The sequence below is a fragment of the Aspergillus ruber genome (assembly GCF_000600275.1).
Source record: "Aspergillus ruber CBS 135680 unplaced genomic scaffold scaffold00063, whole genome shotgun sequence".
Classification (NCBI taxonomy): domain Eukaryota; kingdom Fungi; phylum Ascomycota; class Eurotiomycetes; order Eurotiales; family Aspergillaceae; genus Aspergillus; species Aspergillus ruber.
This window is the reverse complement of record NW_024467359.1, coordinates 16,237-29,315: the sequence shown is the minus strand read 5'-3', so window position 1 is coordinate 29,315 and position 13,079 is coordinate 16,237. Positions and strand designations below refer to the sequence as shown.

The 13,079-nt window shown below is 48.1% G+C and overlaps 7 protein-coding genes and 1 non-coding gene across 8 annotated transcripts; 4 read left to right on the top strand and 4 right to left on the bottom strand.

Moving 5' to 3' along the window:
- Positions 1–1,114: 1,114 nt before the first annotated feature.
- EURHEDRAFT_t169 lies at positions 1,115–1,187 on the top strand. Its single transcript has one exon. It is a non-coding gene; the product is annotated as a tRNA-Lys (tRNA).
- Positions 1,188–1,252: 65 nt separating this feature from the next.
- Positions 1,253–3,952, bottom strand: EURHEDRAFT_417798 (Zn(II)2Cys6 transcription factor). The gene is made up of 5 exons (XM_040783285.1): positions 3,918–3,952; positions 2,796–3,851; positions 2,056–2,747; positions 1,845–2,006; positions 1,253–1,789 (listed from the first exon to the last, which is right to left on the bottom strand). Exons 2-5 carry the CDS (start codon positions 3,576–3,578, stop codon positions 1,414–1,416), a joined length of 2,013 nt encoding a protein of 670 aa, XP_040633788.1. The 5' UTR covers positions 3,579–3,851; positions 3,918–3,952; the 3' UTR covers positions 1,253–1,413.
- A 142-nt stretch (positions 3,953–4,094) lies between these two features.
- Positions 4,095–6,262, bottom strand: EURHEDRAFT_417796 (putative MFS multidrug transporter). Its single transcript, XM_040783284.1, has 2 exons — positions 4,450–6,262; positions 4,095–4,400 (listed from the first exon to the last, which is right to left on the bottom strand). The coding sequence occupies exons 1-2, from the start codon at positions 6,146–6,148 to the stop codon at positions 4,282–4,284; spliced, it is 1,818 nt and encodes a 605-aa protein (XP_040633787.1). The 5' UTR covers positions 6,149–6,262; the 3' UTR covers positions 4,095–4,281.
- A 527-nt stretch (positions 6,263–6,789) lies between these two features.
- Positions 6,790–8,115, top strand: EURHEDRAFT_417795 (type 1 glutamine amidotransferase). The gene is made up of 3 exons (XM_040783283.1): positions 6,790–7,377; positions 7,434–7,660; positions 7,717–8,115. The coding sequence occupies exons 1-3, from the start codon at positions 7,137–7,139 to the stop codon at positions 8,011–8,013; spliced, it is 765 nt and encodes a 254-aa protein (XP_040633786.1). The 5' UTR covers positions 6,790–7,136; the 3' UTR covers positions 8,014–8,115.
- A 132-nt stretch (positions 8,116–8,247) lies between these two features.
- EURHEDRAFT_417794 (OPI10 family protein) lies at positions 8,248–9,176 on the bottom strand. Its single transcript, XM_040783282.1, has one exon. It carries the CDS (start codon positions 9,006–9,008, stop codon positions 8,280–8,282), a length of 729 nt encoding a protein of 242 aa, XP_040633785.1. The 5' UTR covers positions 9,009–9,176; the 3' UTR covers positions 8,248–8,279.
- Positions 9,177–9,430: 254 nt separating this feature from the next.
- On the top strand, positions 9,431–10,454 carry EURHEDRAFT_468035 (thiamine pyrophosphokinase-related protein; the record flags this gene model as incomplete). The annotated part of the gene is made up of 2 exons (XM_040785229.1): positions 9,431–9,471; positions 9,524–10,454. 2 exons carry the CDS (start codon positions 9,431–9,433, stop codon positions 10,452–10,454), a joined length of 972 nt encoding a protein of 323 aa, XP_040633784.1.
- A 213-nt stretch (positions 10,455–10,667) lies between these two features.
- EURHEDRAFT_467990 (DNA-directed RNA polymerase core subunit RPB8) lies at positions 10,668–11,152 on the bottom strand (the record flags this gene model as incomplete). Its single annotated transcript, XM_040785228.1, has 2 exons — positions 10,668–10,773; positions 10,827–11,152. 2 exons carry the CDS (start codon positions 11,150–11,152, stop codon positions 10,668–10,670), a joined length of 432 nt encoding a protein of 143 aa, XP_040633783.1.
- A 215-nt stretch (positions 11,153–11,367) lies between these two features.
- Positions 11,368–13,000, top strand: EURHEDRAFT_417791 (elongator complex protein 4). Its single transcript, XM_040783281.1, has one exon. The coding sequence runs from the start codon at positions 11,851–11,853 to the stop codon at positions 12,658–12,660; it is 810 nt and encodes a 269-aa protein (XP_040633782.1). The 5' UTR covers positions 11,368–11,850; the 3' UTR covers positions 12,661–13,000.
- The last annotated feature ends 79 nt before the right edge of the window (positions 13,001–13,079 follow it).

Sequence of the window (13,079 nt, the reverse complement as noted above, 5' to 3'; positions counted from 1 at the left end):
TTAGGGTAAGTGTTCTGTCTCGAAATACAACTAACTAGAACCCTAGGTACGATACGAGAGGAGCCAGGTTGTGACACCCTTCTGCACGCAAAGCAGTTTTTACTGAAAAGAATATATGCAATGGATTTGCAGGATCTGGTCTTAAACCACTCAATAAAGACCAGGTTCTTGAGAAAATCACCTTTCAACTTCGTACACCAACACCACCACCTCTTGCTGAAGGATCAATATCATCTGCATTTCAGACACCTCAGAATCCCCGCCAGCTTGACCACAAGATCCACAATCTGCAGAAAAGCCTTCAAAGGAAAAGGACACTTTTTAGCAGCCCAGTCTCCCAAATTCAACATCTTGAAAAGACTGCACAGATGGCAATGAATACAAACCTTCTTTTCCAACAAGAAATCAAGGTTTTACGGACTGAAAATGAGCGGAAAACAAAGAAGAAGGCAAGGAAATGTGCTTCTATAGGAGATAATCTCTTTTTATCTGTACAGGAAGGTTGTGAGCGCATTCAGCAGCTTGATACACAGGATGAAGCCCAGGTTGAAGAGCCTATATCTTGGCCTCGCAAGCGAGCTCCACAACGCTGTAGTGGCTGTGGGACTGTAGGACATATAATAAGAGGTTGTCCTAGTAAATAACTATTCATTTTATTTTTTATATAGTCTAGTTTAATGGTGTTGGTGGTTGAAAAGCTTTAATATCCTTGTGGTTGCGGAGAAAATGGTCAGCTCGGTTGTATGGTCAGCTCGGTTGTGGATTACGTTAATTGTGGTGAAAACAGTTGAGGACTGTAGACCTCAGCCACCGCTCCGTACACATTTCTTTAACGAGTTCTTTTGTACGCTACATCTAGTTATAGATAGCTGGGCTACGGCCCTTGACACAAATTCGCTATAAGGAATACCCCGCTGTAAGGAATTTAGCAAGCGGTCTGATTTAATTGTTTATAGCGAGGGTTTACTGTATCCAGATCATTCTTGAGGATAATTAACTGGTGGAACTAGATAGACGTCCGAGTTTACTCCGTGGCCACGTTGGAAAGTCGTCTATTGTATTGGTTACTATCACGCGAATATAATAAGCTAAAATAAACCAGTTAAACAGCCCAGCCGGGCTAGCTCAATCGGTAGAGCGTGAGACTCTTAATCTCAAGGTTGCGGGTTCGACCCCCGCGTTCGGCTTCAACAGAAGACGATCACGATTGATCCTTTTTTTTTTAAAACTTTTTTTCTTTTTTTTGGAAAATCCCCTGGGCATCTGTCGATGTGCACAGTGCCGATCCAGAAATGAAAAATATTTATTTTTAAATCTAGAAATCTCTCCCTCCAAGGAAAGACAGATGAGATAATGGTATCATATAATAACAATCGCAAACATAACGCCCCATATATGCCCTATATACGATGTCTAAAAGGTCCCAAACTGAAACTCGTCGGTAAAATGCTGCGAGTGTGGAGGAATATAAAAGTCCCGATACGGGTGATTCTCCATGGAGAAGTCCGCAGTCATCATGGTAGGGTTGATCACTCCGGGCGGCATTTTAGACATGGCCGAATCCAGCATGGTATGATGCTCGTTCATCAGTGAAGCGGGGTCAGTAGAGGTGGGTAGCTGACTGGTCCAGGCCCATGCCTCCTGAAGCTCCTGTTTAATTGTATCGGATTGCCAACCGGTTTCGTTGAGTAGACGGTCGAGGATCTGTAGTGCTTCTTCCTGAGCTTCTCTTGTGGTGAGGCATTCAGCAGCAAAGGCGAGGAATCGGATCGATAGACTAGAAATACCGCTGTGAATTGTTAGCCTAATCCATTAATTCATTCTAGTGAGGTGAAGTTCCATACCGATCATTGATATGCGCAATGATACCACAGATCTCATGCGCATGGCTTTGCTGTACATTGCGCATCTCCGGACTATACGATTCGAATGGGTGCATCTTACACAGCAAAAGCCGTGCAGTAAGATAGAATAGCCGTGCGAGAATAGCCGTCTGGTTAAGCAGCCTACCAAGGTTAGTTGGAGAATCATAAAGGAAAGAAAGGAACTGTCTACCAGATCTCTGGAAACGCTGATTTAGGAATACCCTGCAATGGATCGAGATGCCCAAGAGGCATCATAGACCGCGGTACAGCCTTTTCCCATTGATCACACCACTTATTGTATAAATCCCATTCGTGAAACCTCATTTCGGTAACTCCATGGTTCACATCCTGGAACTGAGAGCCAGATGACCGGAGATTGACAGACTTCGCGCATATATAGACAATACGATGAGTCCACATTTCTGCGCCACCAGTAGCATGGGGTCTTGTTTCACCCATATTCATGTCTATGTCCCATGTGTCGGGATCCCAGGCCAGAGACAAGTTGAAACGTAGACAGGCCAATAGTTCTATCATCATGCTAAGCCAGAAACATGCTCCTCCAAGTCCAGGTGATCTTGCGTCCCAATGACATTCTCTGATCAGAGCCCTGGCACCAGCGACATGGTTTAGGCCGTGGACAACTCTTGAGGACAATACTTCGTACATTCCTAAAACAGTGGCAGTCATGGCACAGAGAGTCGAGTCACGATCTGGATTTTGCAAATGACTGAGGAGGTCTTGGGTAGCCGCAAAATAGAAGTATGAAGCTCTGTCTTCGCCATTCAGGGAACTCATGGGGTGAAGATGTGCTCCGCATGCCATGACGGCCTTCAGAAGCATGGGCTCATCTAGAACACGTAACGGCAGAATATGCGTAAACTAGATTGATTAGTTTACAAGACTATAACAAGGTAGCATTGAACATACGTATTTTGACGCATCCATAGAGTCCAACCACGGCCCAATCTCTTCTGTAAATGTCCGTACAAGCTGAATCTCCTCTTGATGATTGAGAGGTCTAGAATCTGGATTGAGTATCATCTGCCTCGTCGAGGAAATGAGTGACACTTCCTGTTCAGGAAAGACGGAGAATAACGCCTGAGGAGAGCCATTGAGCATAGCATCAATCGTTTCCAACTGCGAAGGCTCCAATGGCGAGACGAAGGAACGAGTACTCTGCAAAGGCGGATTCAGAGTACCCGACAACCCAAACTCCACAGGAACTTGTTTCTCCAACGGCAGATCTGGTTCCGGGGAGGGATATCTCTCAAAACCTCCCATATACTCCGACGCAATATGCCTCGACTCATCCCGAAATGTCAATCGCGTACCCGCCTTCCGAATCGCGTAATATGGAGGCGCAACCGTCTGTGTATCTATAAAATTTAGACGAATCCCGCGCCTGCATATTCTGTTCGACTTCCGGCAATTCTGGCACTTGCCCAATGCCTCGTCGCATTTAAGATGGCGCTCGCGACAGGTCAAGCATCCGGTTCGGACCCTTTTCGATTTTGGAATACCTCTGCCGCTTTTCTTTTTACCGACTTTTGACATCGTCGCGCGCGGTGTACTGATTGTCGAGCTTGTCGGTGTCGAGGCTTGACCATCGTCGTTTGGAGTAGGTCCGCTGTCGCTCGGTTCGGAGGCCAAGGTCATGGGTGTTCCCAGGTCTGGTTGTAGAGATGCATGACTGCGAGTGGCACGAGTCATATCAAAGCGTGTAGAGGTCACGCAGATATTATTTGCCCGGCGATTGCCCGTTGCAGAACTCGAACAAATAATGCTGCAAGAAGACCCCGCAACTGAATCCATTAACCAGCACCCCAGTTCATTAGCCACCGTCCATCATCACCTTTAGCAGTCGTTAAATGTCTCCGAAATCTGATAATGACTCGTAGTATCAAGGCGTGCGAGAATCGTCGAGCAACGAGGGGTCGTTCCAGATCGCAATGGTTTCCGGAAGGTCGCGCAGTCGCAAATTACCTAGAAGAGAACTGTCAGGAGGAAGGACGATAAAACCAAGCAAAGACCCGCGCATGACAGACTCACCTCAGATAACTTATGAAACGAATGTATGGTTTCTTTGCAGGAATATGTCGAGAGAAGATGGGATACGAACCGATAAAAAGATGCGCGGGGACGCTTTACGGGCTAAACCCAAATGGGATTAGCGTTTTGTTCGTTCTGTAGGGCTACTCCGTGTTATGTATGACTATTTTTTTGAATCTCAAGAAGACAATAAACTTTTTGATTGGTAAATTCACTGGGGCTTCTACCTTGTTTATACCACTGCCTGAAAGCCCTGAAATTTTCATATCATAGCATGGCTTGCCAATACAACATGCCTCATGATCAGTTTTATACATACTGGTAAAATATCAAATGCTTTTATGTCGTTAAATAGTGGATAGCATCAAGACCTGCTTCCAAGCCGCGGCAGTCGCATCCGAACGTGCATAAGAAGCATAAGAACTCCATAAACAGCAGCGGAGACGAAGGTTACCCGAAGACTCAAACTATACGCGCCGATGACTGCAATTGTTAGCATGGATTCCTTGGATTTCCACGAGTCACTACTGACCTTGTTGTTGATGCATCGGGTCCAACTCTGCAATAGCTCGTACCGATTTGCGAACGAGTAGGATGACATCTTCCTTGTTTGGCCCTGTGACCATCTCCTCGAGTCGATATGTCAAGCTATTTTGGAAGATCCAGCTGCTTATCGCCACTCCCATGACCGAGCCGAGGTTTCGCCATAGACTTAGCGTCGTAGTGGCCACTGCTTGCTCTTCTTGGTCGCTTGTAGCAAGAACCCCCACCATAAACGAAGGGAATGAGAAGCCTTGGCCGAGACTGGAGAGTGAAACGCAGATCATTGCAATGATATCCGGAGTCGTAGCACCTATTGAGGCAGCCGCACAGCCACCCAGAAGGATAAGTATGTCGCCGATTATTATCGTGGGCTTCAGGCGTTTGGTGTATGTAATCAAAAAGCCTGTTGAGACGCTGGACATGGTGACGGCAAGCGTACAAGCAACCATCTTGAATCCAGACTCGGTTGGTGTGACCAGTTTAACAGCCTGGAAATATAACGGGATGTTGAAGATCATGGTGTTAATAGAGATAAATCCAAGGAAATTCCCGAAAATGATACTTGCACGAGGCTGCTTCGATAGTAGTGAGATTGGCATAACAGCACGCTCCACGCCGCGCTCGTGCTTCACAAAGATTACCGCTAAGATGAAAGATAGAAGCAAAGATGAGATGATGACAGGATGAGTCCAGCTGAACACATTGCCACCCAGGTTCAGTGCCATGATCAGCGACGTTACGGCAAGAACTAGGATTAACGAGCCAACCAAGTCAATGTTCTTCGCCAGTTGTGACAAGGTCATGTTTTCCCGTTTCGCACTCTTCAATCCCAGACCTGCCGGTGTCGTCCATGCAGCCACGAAGAAGTACACAAAGATAAATGGCAGTTGTACGTAAAAAGCACCTCTCCACCCCACCTTGTCGCATAGGTAGCCACCAAAAGCTAATCCTAAACACCCACCTACTCCCAGGACAAGATTGATGTAAGACTGGTAGACACCGCGGTACTCGAGACGGACCAAGTCACTGGAAAGGATCATTCCCAAAGCAAGCACACCACCAGCTCCAAGACCGCAGAAGGCACGCGCGGCAATAAGACTGCCAATGCTTTGGGCCATGGCACACCACAGCGTAGTGAAGAAGAAGACAATGATAGAGAACAGATACACGGGTTTCCGCCCAAAGGTGTCTGAGATGCGTCCAAAGAGAGGAAGGAACGCAGTAGACGTCAAAAGGAAAGAGTTTGAGAGCCACGATGCAGAGTTGGAGGCATGGAAGTAGGAGGTAATAACTGGATGACTCGATGCCATCAGCGTCGAATCGAAAAACGCAATTATATATCCCATCATGATCCCTCCGAAGATAAGCCAGAATCGCGCAGGCGAGACATTGATGAATCGTGCTGCGTAGCCTGTGTTTTCTTTTGATGGGCTATCCTCAGGGCCTGCATGATCCGGAGGGGGTGGTACATTATCAAGTATACCCTGGGAAGCAGAAGTGATTCTAGAGATGTCAAGGATAGTCGCATCCTCGTCCTCAACAGTTGACGCAATGGACGATGAGTCGTAACGGGGACCCTTCCCTACAGATCCATGGGATTCATTGTAGCGGTGGTTCTGAGTAGGAGACGTTCCAGTACTGCCTAACAGAGGAGTCGACTCATTGGCATGAACGCTATGCCCTTCCATCAGGTATTTGTTGGCAGTATATGAAAGAAACAAGAAAGTAGACTTGGTTCAGCAATAAAAATAAAAGAATTGAAGAAGTAGAAACGAATGTACACAGCTGCAAGAAGAAGAAAGAAATTCGGTTCATCAGCGAAGGTCATTGGGAGCCTCCAGTGCTTTATACTCTCTGTATTGCTCGGGTATGGCCATGGATTACAGTGGAGTCAGCTGCAGGATGAGTACACTACTGTAATATCAGATCCTGTCAGTACCTTATATTTGACTGGTGATACTGACAGCACTGGTTGAAACATTTCAAATGCTACATTTACTTAATAGACCTTCTGCTTTAACTGCGACAAATATTGCTACTTTATAGCCTTTCCTGAATAACTTTTGTGGTTGACATCTGCATTTGGATGTACTTCTCTGTATCGGATGTCATGCCGTATTACCGCCCCTCATGGGACCGTGATATCTTGTCCAATGAAAAGTATGGCTGACTCTCAGCCTTTGATATGAACCAATAAACTTTAGTTTTCAGCGAACTTAGCGCGAACCGATTATCCGATACAGTATCTGTATGAAATTACCGTGATCTCGTGCTTGCCAGGGTACTATGAGGAATACTGGACCTTCAATCTATCTTCCTACTAAATGCTAGAGATTTTAAATTAAGCGCAAAAAGTCTGAAAATTTCTCCGACCGTGTACTGTCAGGGCTGTTTTATTTTATTTTATTTTTTTTTCCCTTTCCCCCCCTTACTCGTTTTGATAAGGCGGTGGCGCCAGGGTACAGATTCAGGGCCGATAAGGAACCATGGGCGGAATGAATCATCCACCTTCGTTTTATGACGACTTACCCCATCGTGGGACTTGGAGATATCAAATACATAGCATAACATCATTGAAGCTCGCCTAGACCTCTGCGCGATTTGAAGGACTTTACATTATCAGACTTTCCAATCTCAACCACTTCTCTTGTCCCTTATCAGATCTCCATGCCCGCAATGGCGCCCCCGCTTCGAATCGCCGTACTGGAATGCGACACGCCACTAGATAACATCAACGCCAAATATGAAGGCTATGGCGGTGTTTTTAAAGAGCTCTTCAGAGAAAGTGCCAAACGTTTAGGACAGCCAGAGAAACTAGACCCGGAGACAGGCTTTGAGATCTCGCGATGGGATATCGTAGACGGAGACAAGTATCCCAACTTGGATGAGGTTGATGCTCTTGTCTTGACTGGGTCGAGTATGCTTCTCCTCCTCATCGTTTCTATAGAGGCTCTATGTGCTGATACCTGGCAGAGCATAACTCCTTCGAAGACCAACCTTGGATCCTGAAACTAGTCGAATACACAAGGCAAGCTATCGAACACCCCCGCGTGCGGATCCTGGGTATCTGCTTCGGTCATCAGATCATCGGACGTGCTCTTGAGGCGAAAGTCGGTCGAAGTGATGCCGGTTGGGAAATCGCAGTGTGCGATATGGACTTGACAGAGGAGGGAAAGAAGTTGTTTGGAAAGGACAAGCTCGTACGTTGCATGTGTATACTCAATAATCCCTACAATTGCTAATGGTTGACTTGCAGCGCATTCAACAAATGCACCAGGATATCGTCTACGAGTATCCAGCCAATGTTACACCGCTTGGCTCGTCTCCTCGCTGCGTTGTGCAGGGCATGTACCTGCCTGGCAAGTTTATTACTGTTCAAGGGCATCCGGAGTTCACTGGGTACATAGTCACTGAGATTGTCAGTACACGGTCAAAGCTGGGGGTGTTTTCTAAGGATGTATCTGAGGATGCGTTGAACAGGGCTGTCGTTGAGCACGACGGTCTTGCGATTGGGACGGTGTTTCTTAACTTCTTGCTGGAGGACAGGAAGTAAACATAATTTTATGAAACTACCACAAGTCTGTACATATCCAACCATAGAGGTGTTTTATTACAATAGAGGAACAGGGGGTTTGTTTTGCTCTTGAAATCGTCATCGTTATTAAAGATATTTACTTGCAACTGCATATAGCGAGCTCCTGGTATACTAACACATTCCAACGAGAAAGAATCCTTATATCTTTAGCAACATGCTCAGCAAATTCGCCCTGTCGTCTTCTCATATGAACAAAAAAAAAAAAAAAAAAAAGCGCGAAGAGATCACCCCTGAGCATTCGGATCCTCCTTCTCCAAAAATGACGGGTCCATCTCCACCCTTCTCTCAAATTTTGTCCACCAATCCCGAAAGCTCTTCAATGTCACAACCTCCTCCCCCCGATGATTCGCATCCGGCGCCGCAAAACTCGCCAGAAAATTAAACGCATTCCCAATAATCCTCTGCGCAAGCACCTTCGTCGAAACCTCCTTCCTCTGCCTCTGCTCAGGAGAATGTCGCACAAGATCTGTCGACGCCCCAGCAGTAGCCGGCTTTTCAGTCTCTAATTGCGCCAGCTGCGGCGCAACGGTCTGAACGGGCTCGATTGAAATTCCCAACGTTACCATGCCTCCCGACGACGCGCCGCCGGAGAGGTTGCTTGCATCTTCGTCGAGCATTTCATCTTGGTCTTCGGCTTCTGAGCGCTGCGGTGTGGATTGTGTTTCGCCGGGGCGGACTTTGAATACTGCGGAGGGTTTCTCGTTTGCTAGTGCGCCTATGAAGCGGAATGCTGGGCCGTTGAGGGAGGGTGTTTGCTCTGGTAATTGGATGTAGATTGCCGCTGCTGTGTCTTGCGGGAGGACGGTGCCGGGGAGGAAGAATACGACGACATCCGTGAACGAGGGCGTAAGAGGGAATGTGAAGGCAAACTTTGTCGGCTGGCCGTTTGGTTGGCCGTCAACGGCGACTATGTCGGTCAGGCAGGGTCTGCCTGGGATGATGACGGAGAACATGGCGGAGTAATATTAAATCGCAATGTAATTCGCAAACACGTTGGTCGCTGAGCCTCGTCTGACAATTTAATTATCGGGATAGTGTTGGTAGGGAAGGTATTTGCTAATGTATTGAGCAGGGCGCAATTTGCATCTTCACTGTCCAGATGACAGCGACCGGAATTTTCCAGGCACGCGCATTCCATGATGGAATCTCAAAGAAATGCGCAGTGACGAAATGCGAGTGCCCTTATCGATAAGGGTTATTTTATCTGTCGCTGCGCATAGCCGTGTTCATGTTACGGTACAATCTCTCTGCGCCCCAATAGGATACATCGAAGAGCGTCACATCCAAGTAAATAACCTCTTTCTCTTTTCTCCTCTCTCTCACTTCCTCTCTTGTCAATTGTTCTGACATACACAATCTATAAGCAGCCGACCCAATGACAAAATCATACCTCGATCTCGTCAATGAATGCGACAGGTAACATTCTCCCCTCCGCTCCGGTAGCCAAGACACTTCTAACTATCAATAGATTCCCCTACTACCACGATGACCCTACATTCTACACATCTCACCTCCAGAATTACCATTTCTTCAAAGTTACCGGCTGCCCCTCCATCCTAGGCTACATTTGCAACTCCATAGTCGAGAAGTTCCCCTGGCCCGAAGACTGCTGGTCCATCGACTCCACAAACCGAATCGTCACGCTCGTCACAGCCCCCGATGCAACCCCCAGCCAGCGCAGCGAATTAGTCGCAAAGACCCTCGCAGAGGCAGTCAAACACAATACCTTTAAGATCCTAGACGGGTGGCGCGACGAGTTATACCCCGTTTACGGTCCGAAGGGAGAGTTCCTGCTCGAGTTGGAGAGAAGCGCGAGTCCGCTTTTCGGGATCGTTTCGTACGGTGTGCATGTTACTTGCTATGTGAATGATGTAGATGGGATGCGGATTTGGGTGCCTAGGCGGTCGAAGACAAAGCAGACGTATCCTGGGATGTTGGATAATACTGTCGCTGGCGGGATGAGTACTGGGGAGAGGCCATCGGAGTGTGTTGTTCGGGAGGCTATGGAGGAGGCATCTCTTCCTGAGGATGTGGTTAAGGCCAATGCGGTTCCGGCTGGGTGCATTACTTACCTCTACGTGCGGGGCGAGAATGCTGGCGGGGAGACGGGCCTTTTGCAGCCGGAGGTTGAGTATGTTTATGATATCCCGTTGGACGCTAATGTCGTTCCTAAGCCTTGCGATAGCGAGGTGGAGGCGTTCCACCTGTTTACGGTGGAAGAGACGAAGCAGGCTTTGGCAAATGGGGAGTTCAAGCCCAATTGTTCCATGGTCTTGGTTGATTTCTTCCTAAGACATGGTATCATCACTCCGGAGAACGAACCCGATTTTCTAGAGATCTCGGCGCGATTGCACCGTCGTCTTGAGTTCCCCACTGCATCGCATGCTTTGGCGAACTAGACCCATGGACCACGGAAGAAAAGGAGCATGCACAGAACAATATACATATTTGATGATCTATTGATATACCCAATTACCAATCTAACGCCGGCGCTCCAGAAATGTTTCAACCTAATACACCCGACTTTTGTTCGGAGAACAATGCATCAACTGTAGATAGCATAGCGGTATTTGCATCAATCGCGAGATAAGAAAATAAACGAAGCGATCCTCTCATTTCTTCAAAAGCAGATACACATAGTCAACTCTGAGAGGAGCAAGCTTCTTGTAAGGTCCCTCAAGATAAAGTAGGAGTCCACCAAAGGAGATAAAAACGGCCCTGCACCCAGTTAGCCAGTACTACTTACTCTATAGTTATAAATGACGCCTTACATATTGCCCTGGGAACTCCCCTCCTCAAATCGATAAGCCTTTCCATGGCAAACATAATCATAATCATTCGCCAGCGTCTGCTCGCCCATACCAACCTCTCTCCAAGAGGCCTTGCTATCCTCCTTTCCGTCAAGCGACAGTGTCGATGCTAGCGCCATAGAGAGCGACTCTCCGACAGCGCAGGGGTACAGCTCGGTGTTAACATCGAGCGTGAAAGTTGTGAAGGAGTCAGACGAGGTGCAAGTCAAGCGAGAGACGCGGTCGTATTTTTGCGAGTTGATCGCGGTGATCGTGAAAGTGTCTTCGAAGAGGAGCGGGTCAGACATGGTGGTGGATGCTATTTGTTGACGAGAAGGAACGAGTTCGAGTGAAAATCGAGAGACGTAACCTTGGGATGATTGTCTGCCCTTAATGGTACGAGGTAAGCTGGTTAGTAAAAGCAAAATCGGCTTCAAGTCGAGTTCCGGCGGTGGAAGCTTTTTTCTGCTCGACTCTTCGTGCTACCGCCGCTTTTAGCGGAAAGCGGTAGGAACTGAGCCATGCCCCGCTGCCGCAAATAATCTTCACTGACTCTTGAGAGCGTCAAATCTCGATATTCAAACGAAAATGTCCTTTCGCAAGCGAAATATCGGACTATCGACTGGCACAGGCCAGGGACCCGCTGTCAATCCACCCGCGCAAGCACCACAAGCCGCCGACTCGAGCCCTGGAATCCGTCCCTCACCCGATGATGGCAGACCAACAACGTCTACGGGTACACTGTCGCTGGACAATCTTCTGGCAGGACATGGGGGGCTTCCTATTGGGAAGATGCTGTTTATTGAAGAGAATGGGACTACAGACTTTGCGGGCGCATTGCTACGATACTATGCTGCCGAAGGAGTGGTGCAGGACCAAAAGGTTCATGTTATTGGAGTGCCAGAGCAATGGGGAAGGAGTCTTCCTGGCTTAATAGGCTCTGCTGAAGCTGGTGATGAGAAGACGGACAGGCGGAAGAGCGAGCGTATGAAGATTGCCTGGCGATATGAGCGTCTGGGAGAGTTTGGCGCAGGAGTTGCAGGATCACGAGGTGAGTAATACATCTGTCCAATCACACCCTATTGGAACCATCGCACTGATTATAATAGCTCCCGCGGCACTCGAACAGAACCAAAGCACGGACGGGAACCAGGTGAAACCAGCATTCTGTCATGCATTCGACCTCACGAAACGCCTTACCCATCCCTCCATTGCGAAAATGAACTTCATCCCGTTTGCACCCACGAGAGAGCCATTCTTTACTTCCATTTATAAGCGACTTCACAGCGCCATTGCATCTAGCCCTCCGAACACTGTGCACCGCATCGTCATCCCGTCCTTGCTCAGTCCCACCATGTACCCTCCAGAAGTCAGTCAGCCAGACAATGTTCTCCCATTCCTTCACTCCCTCAGAGCTCTTTTGAATACCCCGAACGCACGCATCACAGCCATTATCACGGTTCCTCTGTCACTGTTTCCCCGCGAGTCAGGCCTCGTACGATGGATGGAGCTGATCGGCGATGGTGTTATCGAACTGTGTCCTTTCCCCCACTCTGCGGATGCACTGGCGACATCGGGAGCGGCAACTTCTGGAGAAGAGCCACCCCAGGGTATGCTGAAGACACATCGACTGCCGGTGCTGCACGAACGTGGTGGTGGTAGTGATCAGAATATCGGGCAGGATTGGGCGTTCAATCTGAGCAGACGGAAGTTCGAGATCAAGCCCTTCAGCTTACCGCCAGATGAGGGGGACAAGGAAGCTCAAGGTGGAGCAGCTGCGGGTGGAATGCCTAAGAAGGAGGATTTGGAATTCTAAAGTGATAATCGAATTGGAGGTAGATTATTCTTCATGGTTCGAGTCTTCGAGCATATCCTGCAGCTCGATCTGTTCAGACATGGCCCCGCCCGTTTGCGCCATTGTCCGGAGATAACTCCGTCCAAATGCAGGTCTACTCGACTCGTCTTCAAATTGACGGCGCACGCGAGAAAAGGCAAACCATGCTTCAAGATGTCAGCAAATGCGGCGCGACGCAGATAAAGGATCACCCACCTAAAACGAGAAGGAGGGGTGAAAAGAACACGAGGAATAGCAGGAAGAAAAAATTCATTACGGTGTTTGGTGACAAGCGTCAGGTGTAAATACAAGTCAAAGACATATGTTACTGTCAAGAATATGCGGTTACCAGACCGATTGAATTGTTTTTGGCGGATCAAGTAGCGGTTGTGGCTTCTCCG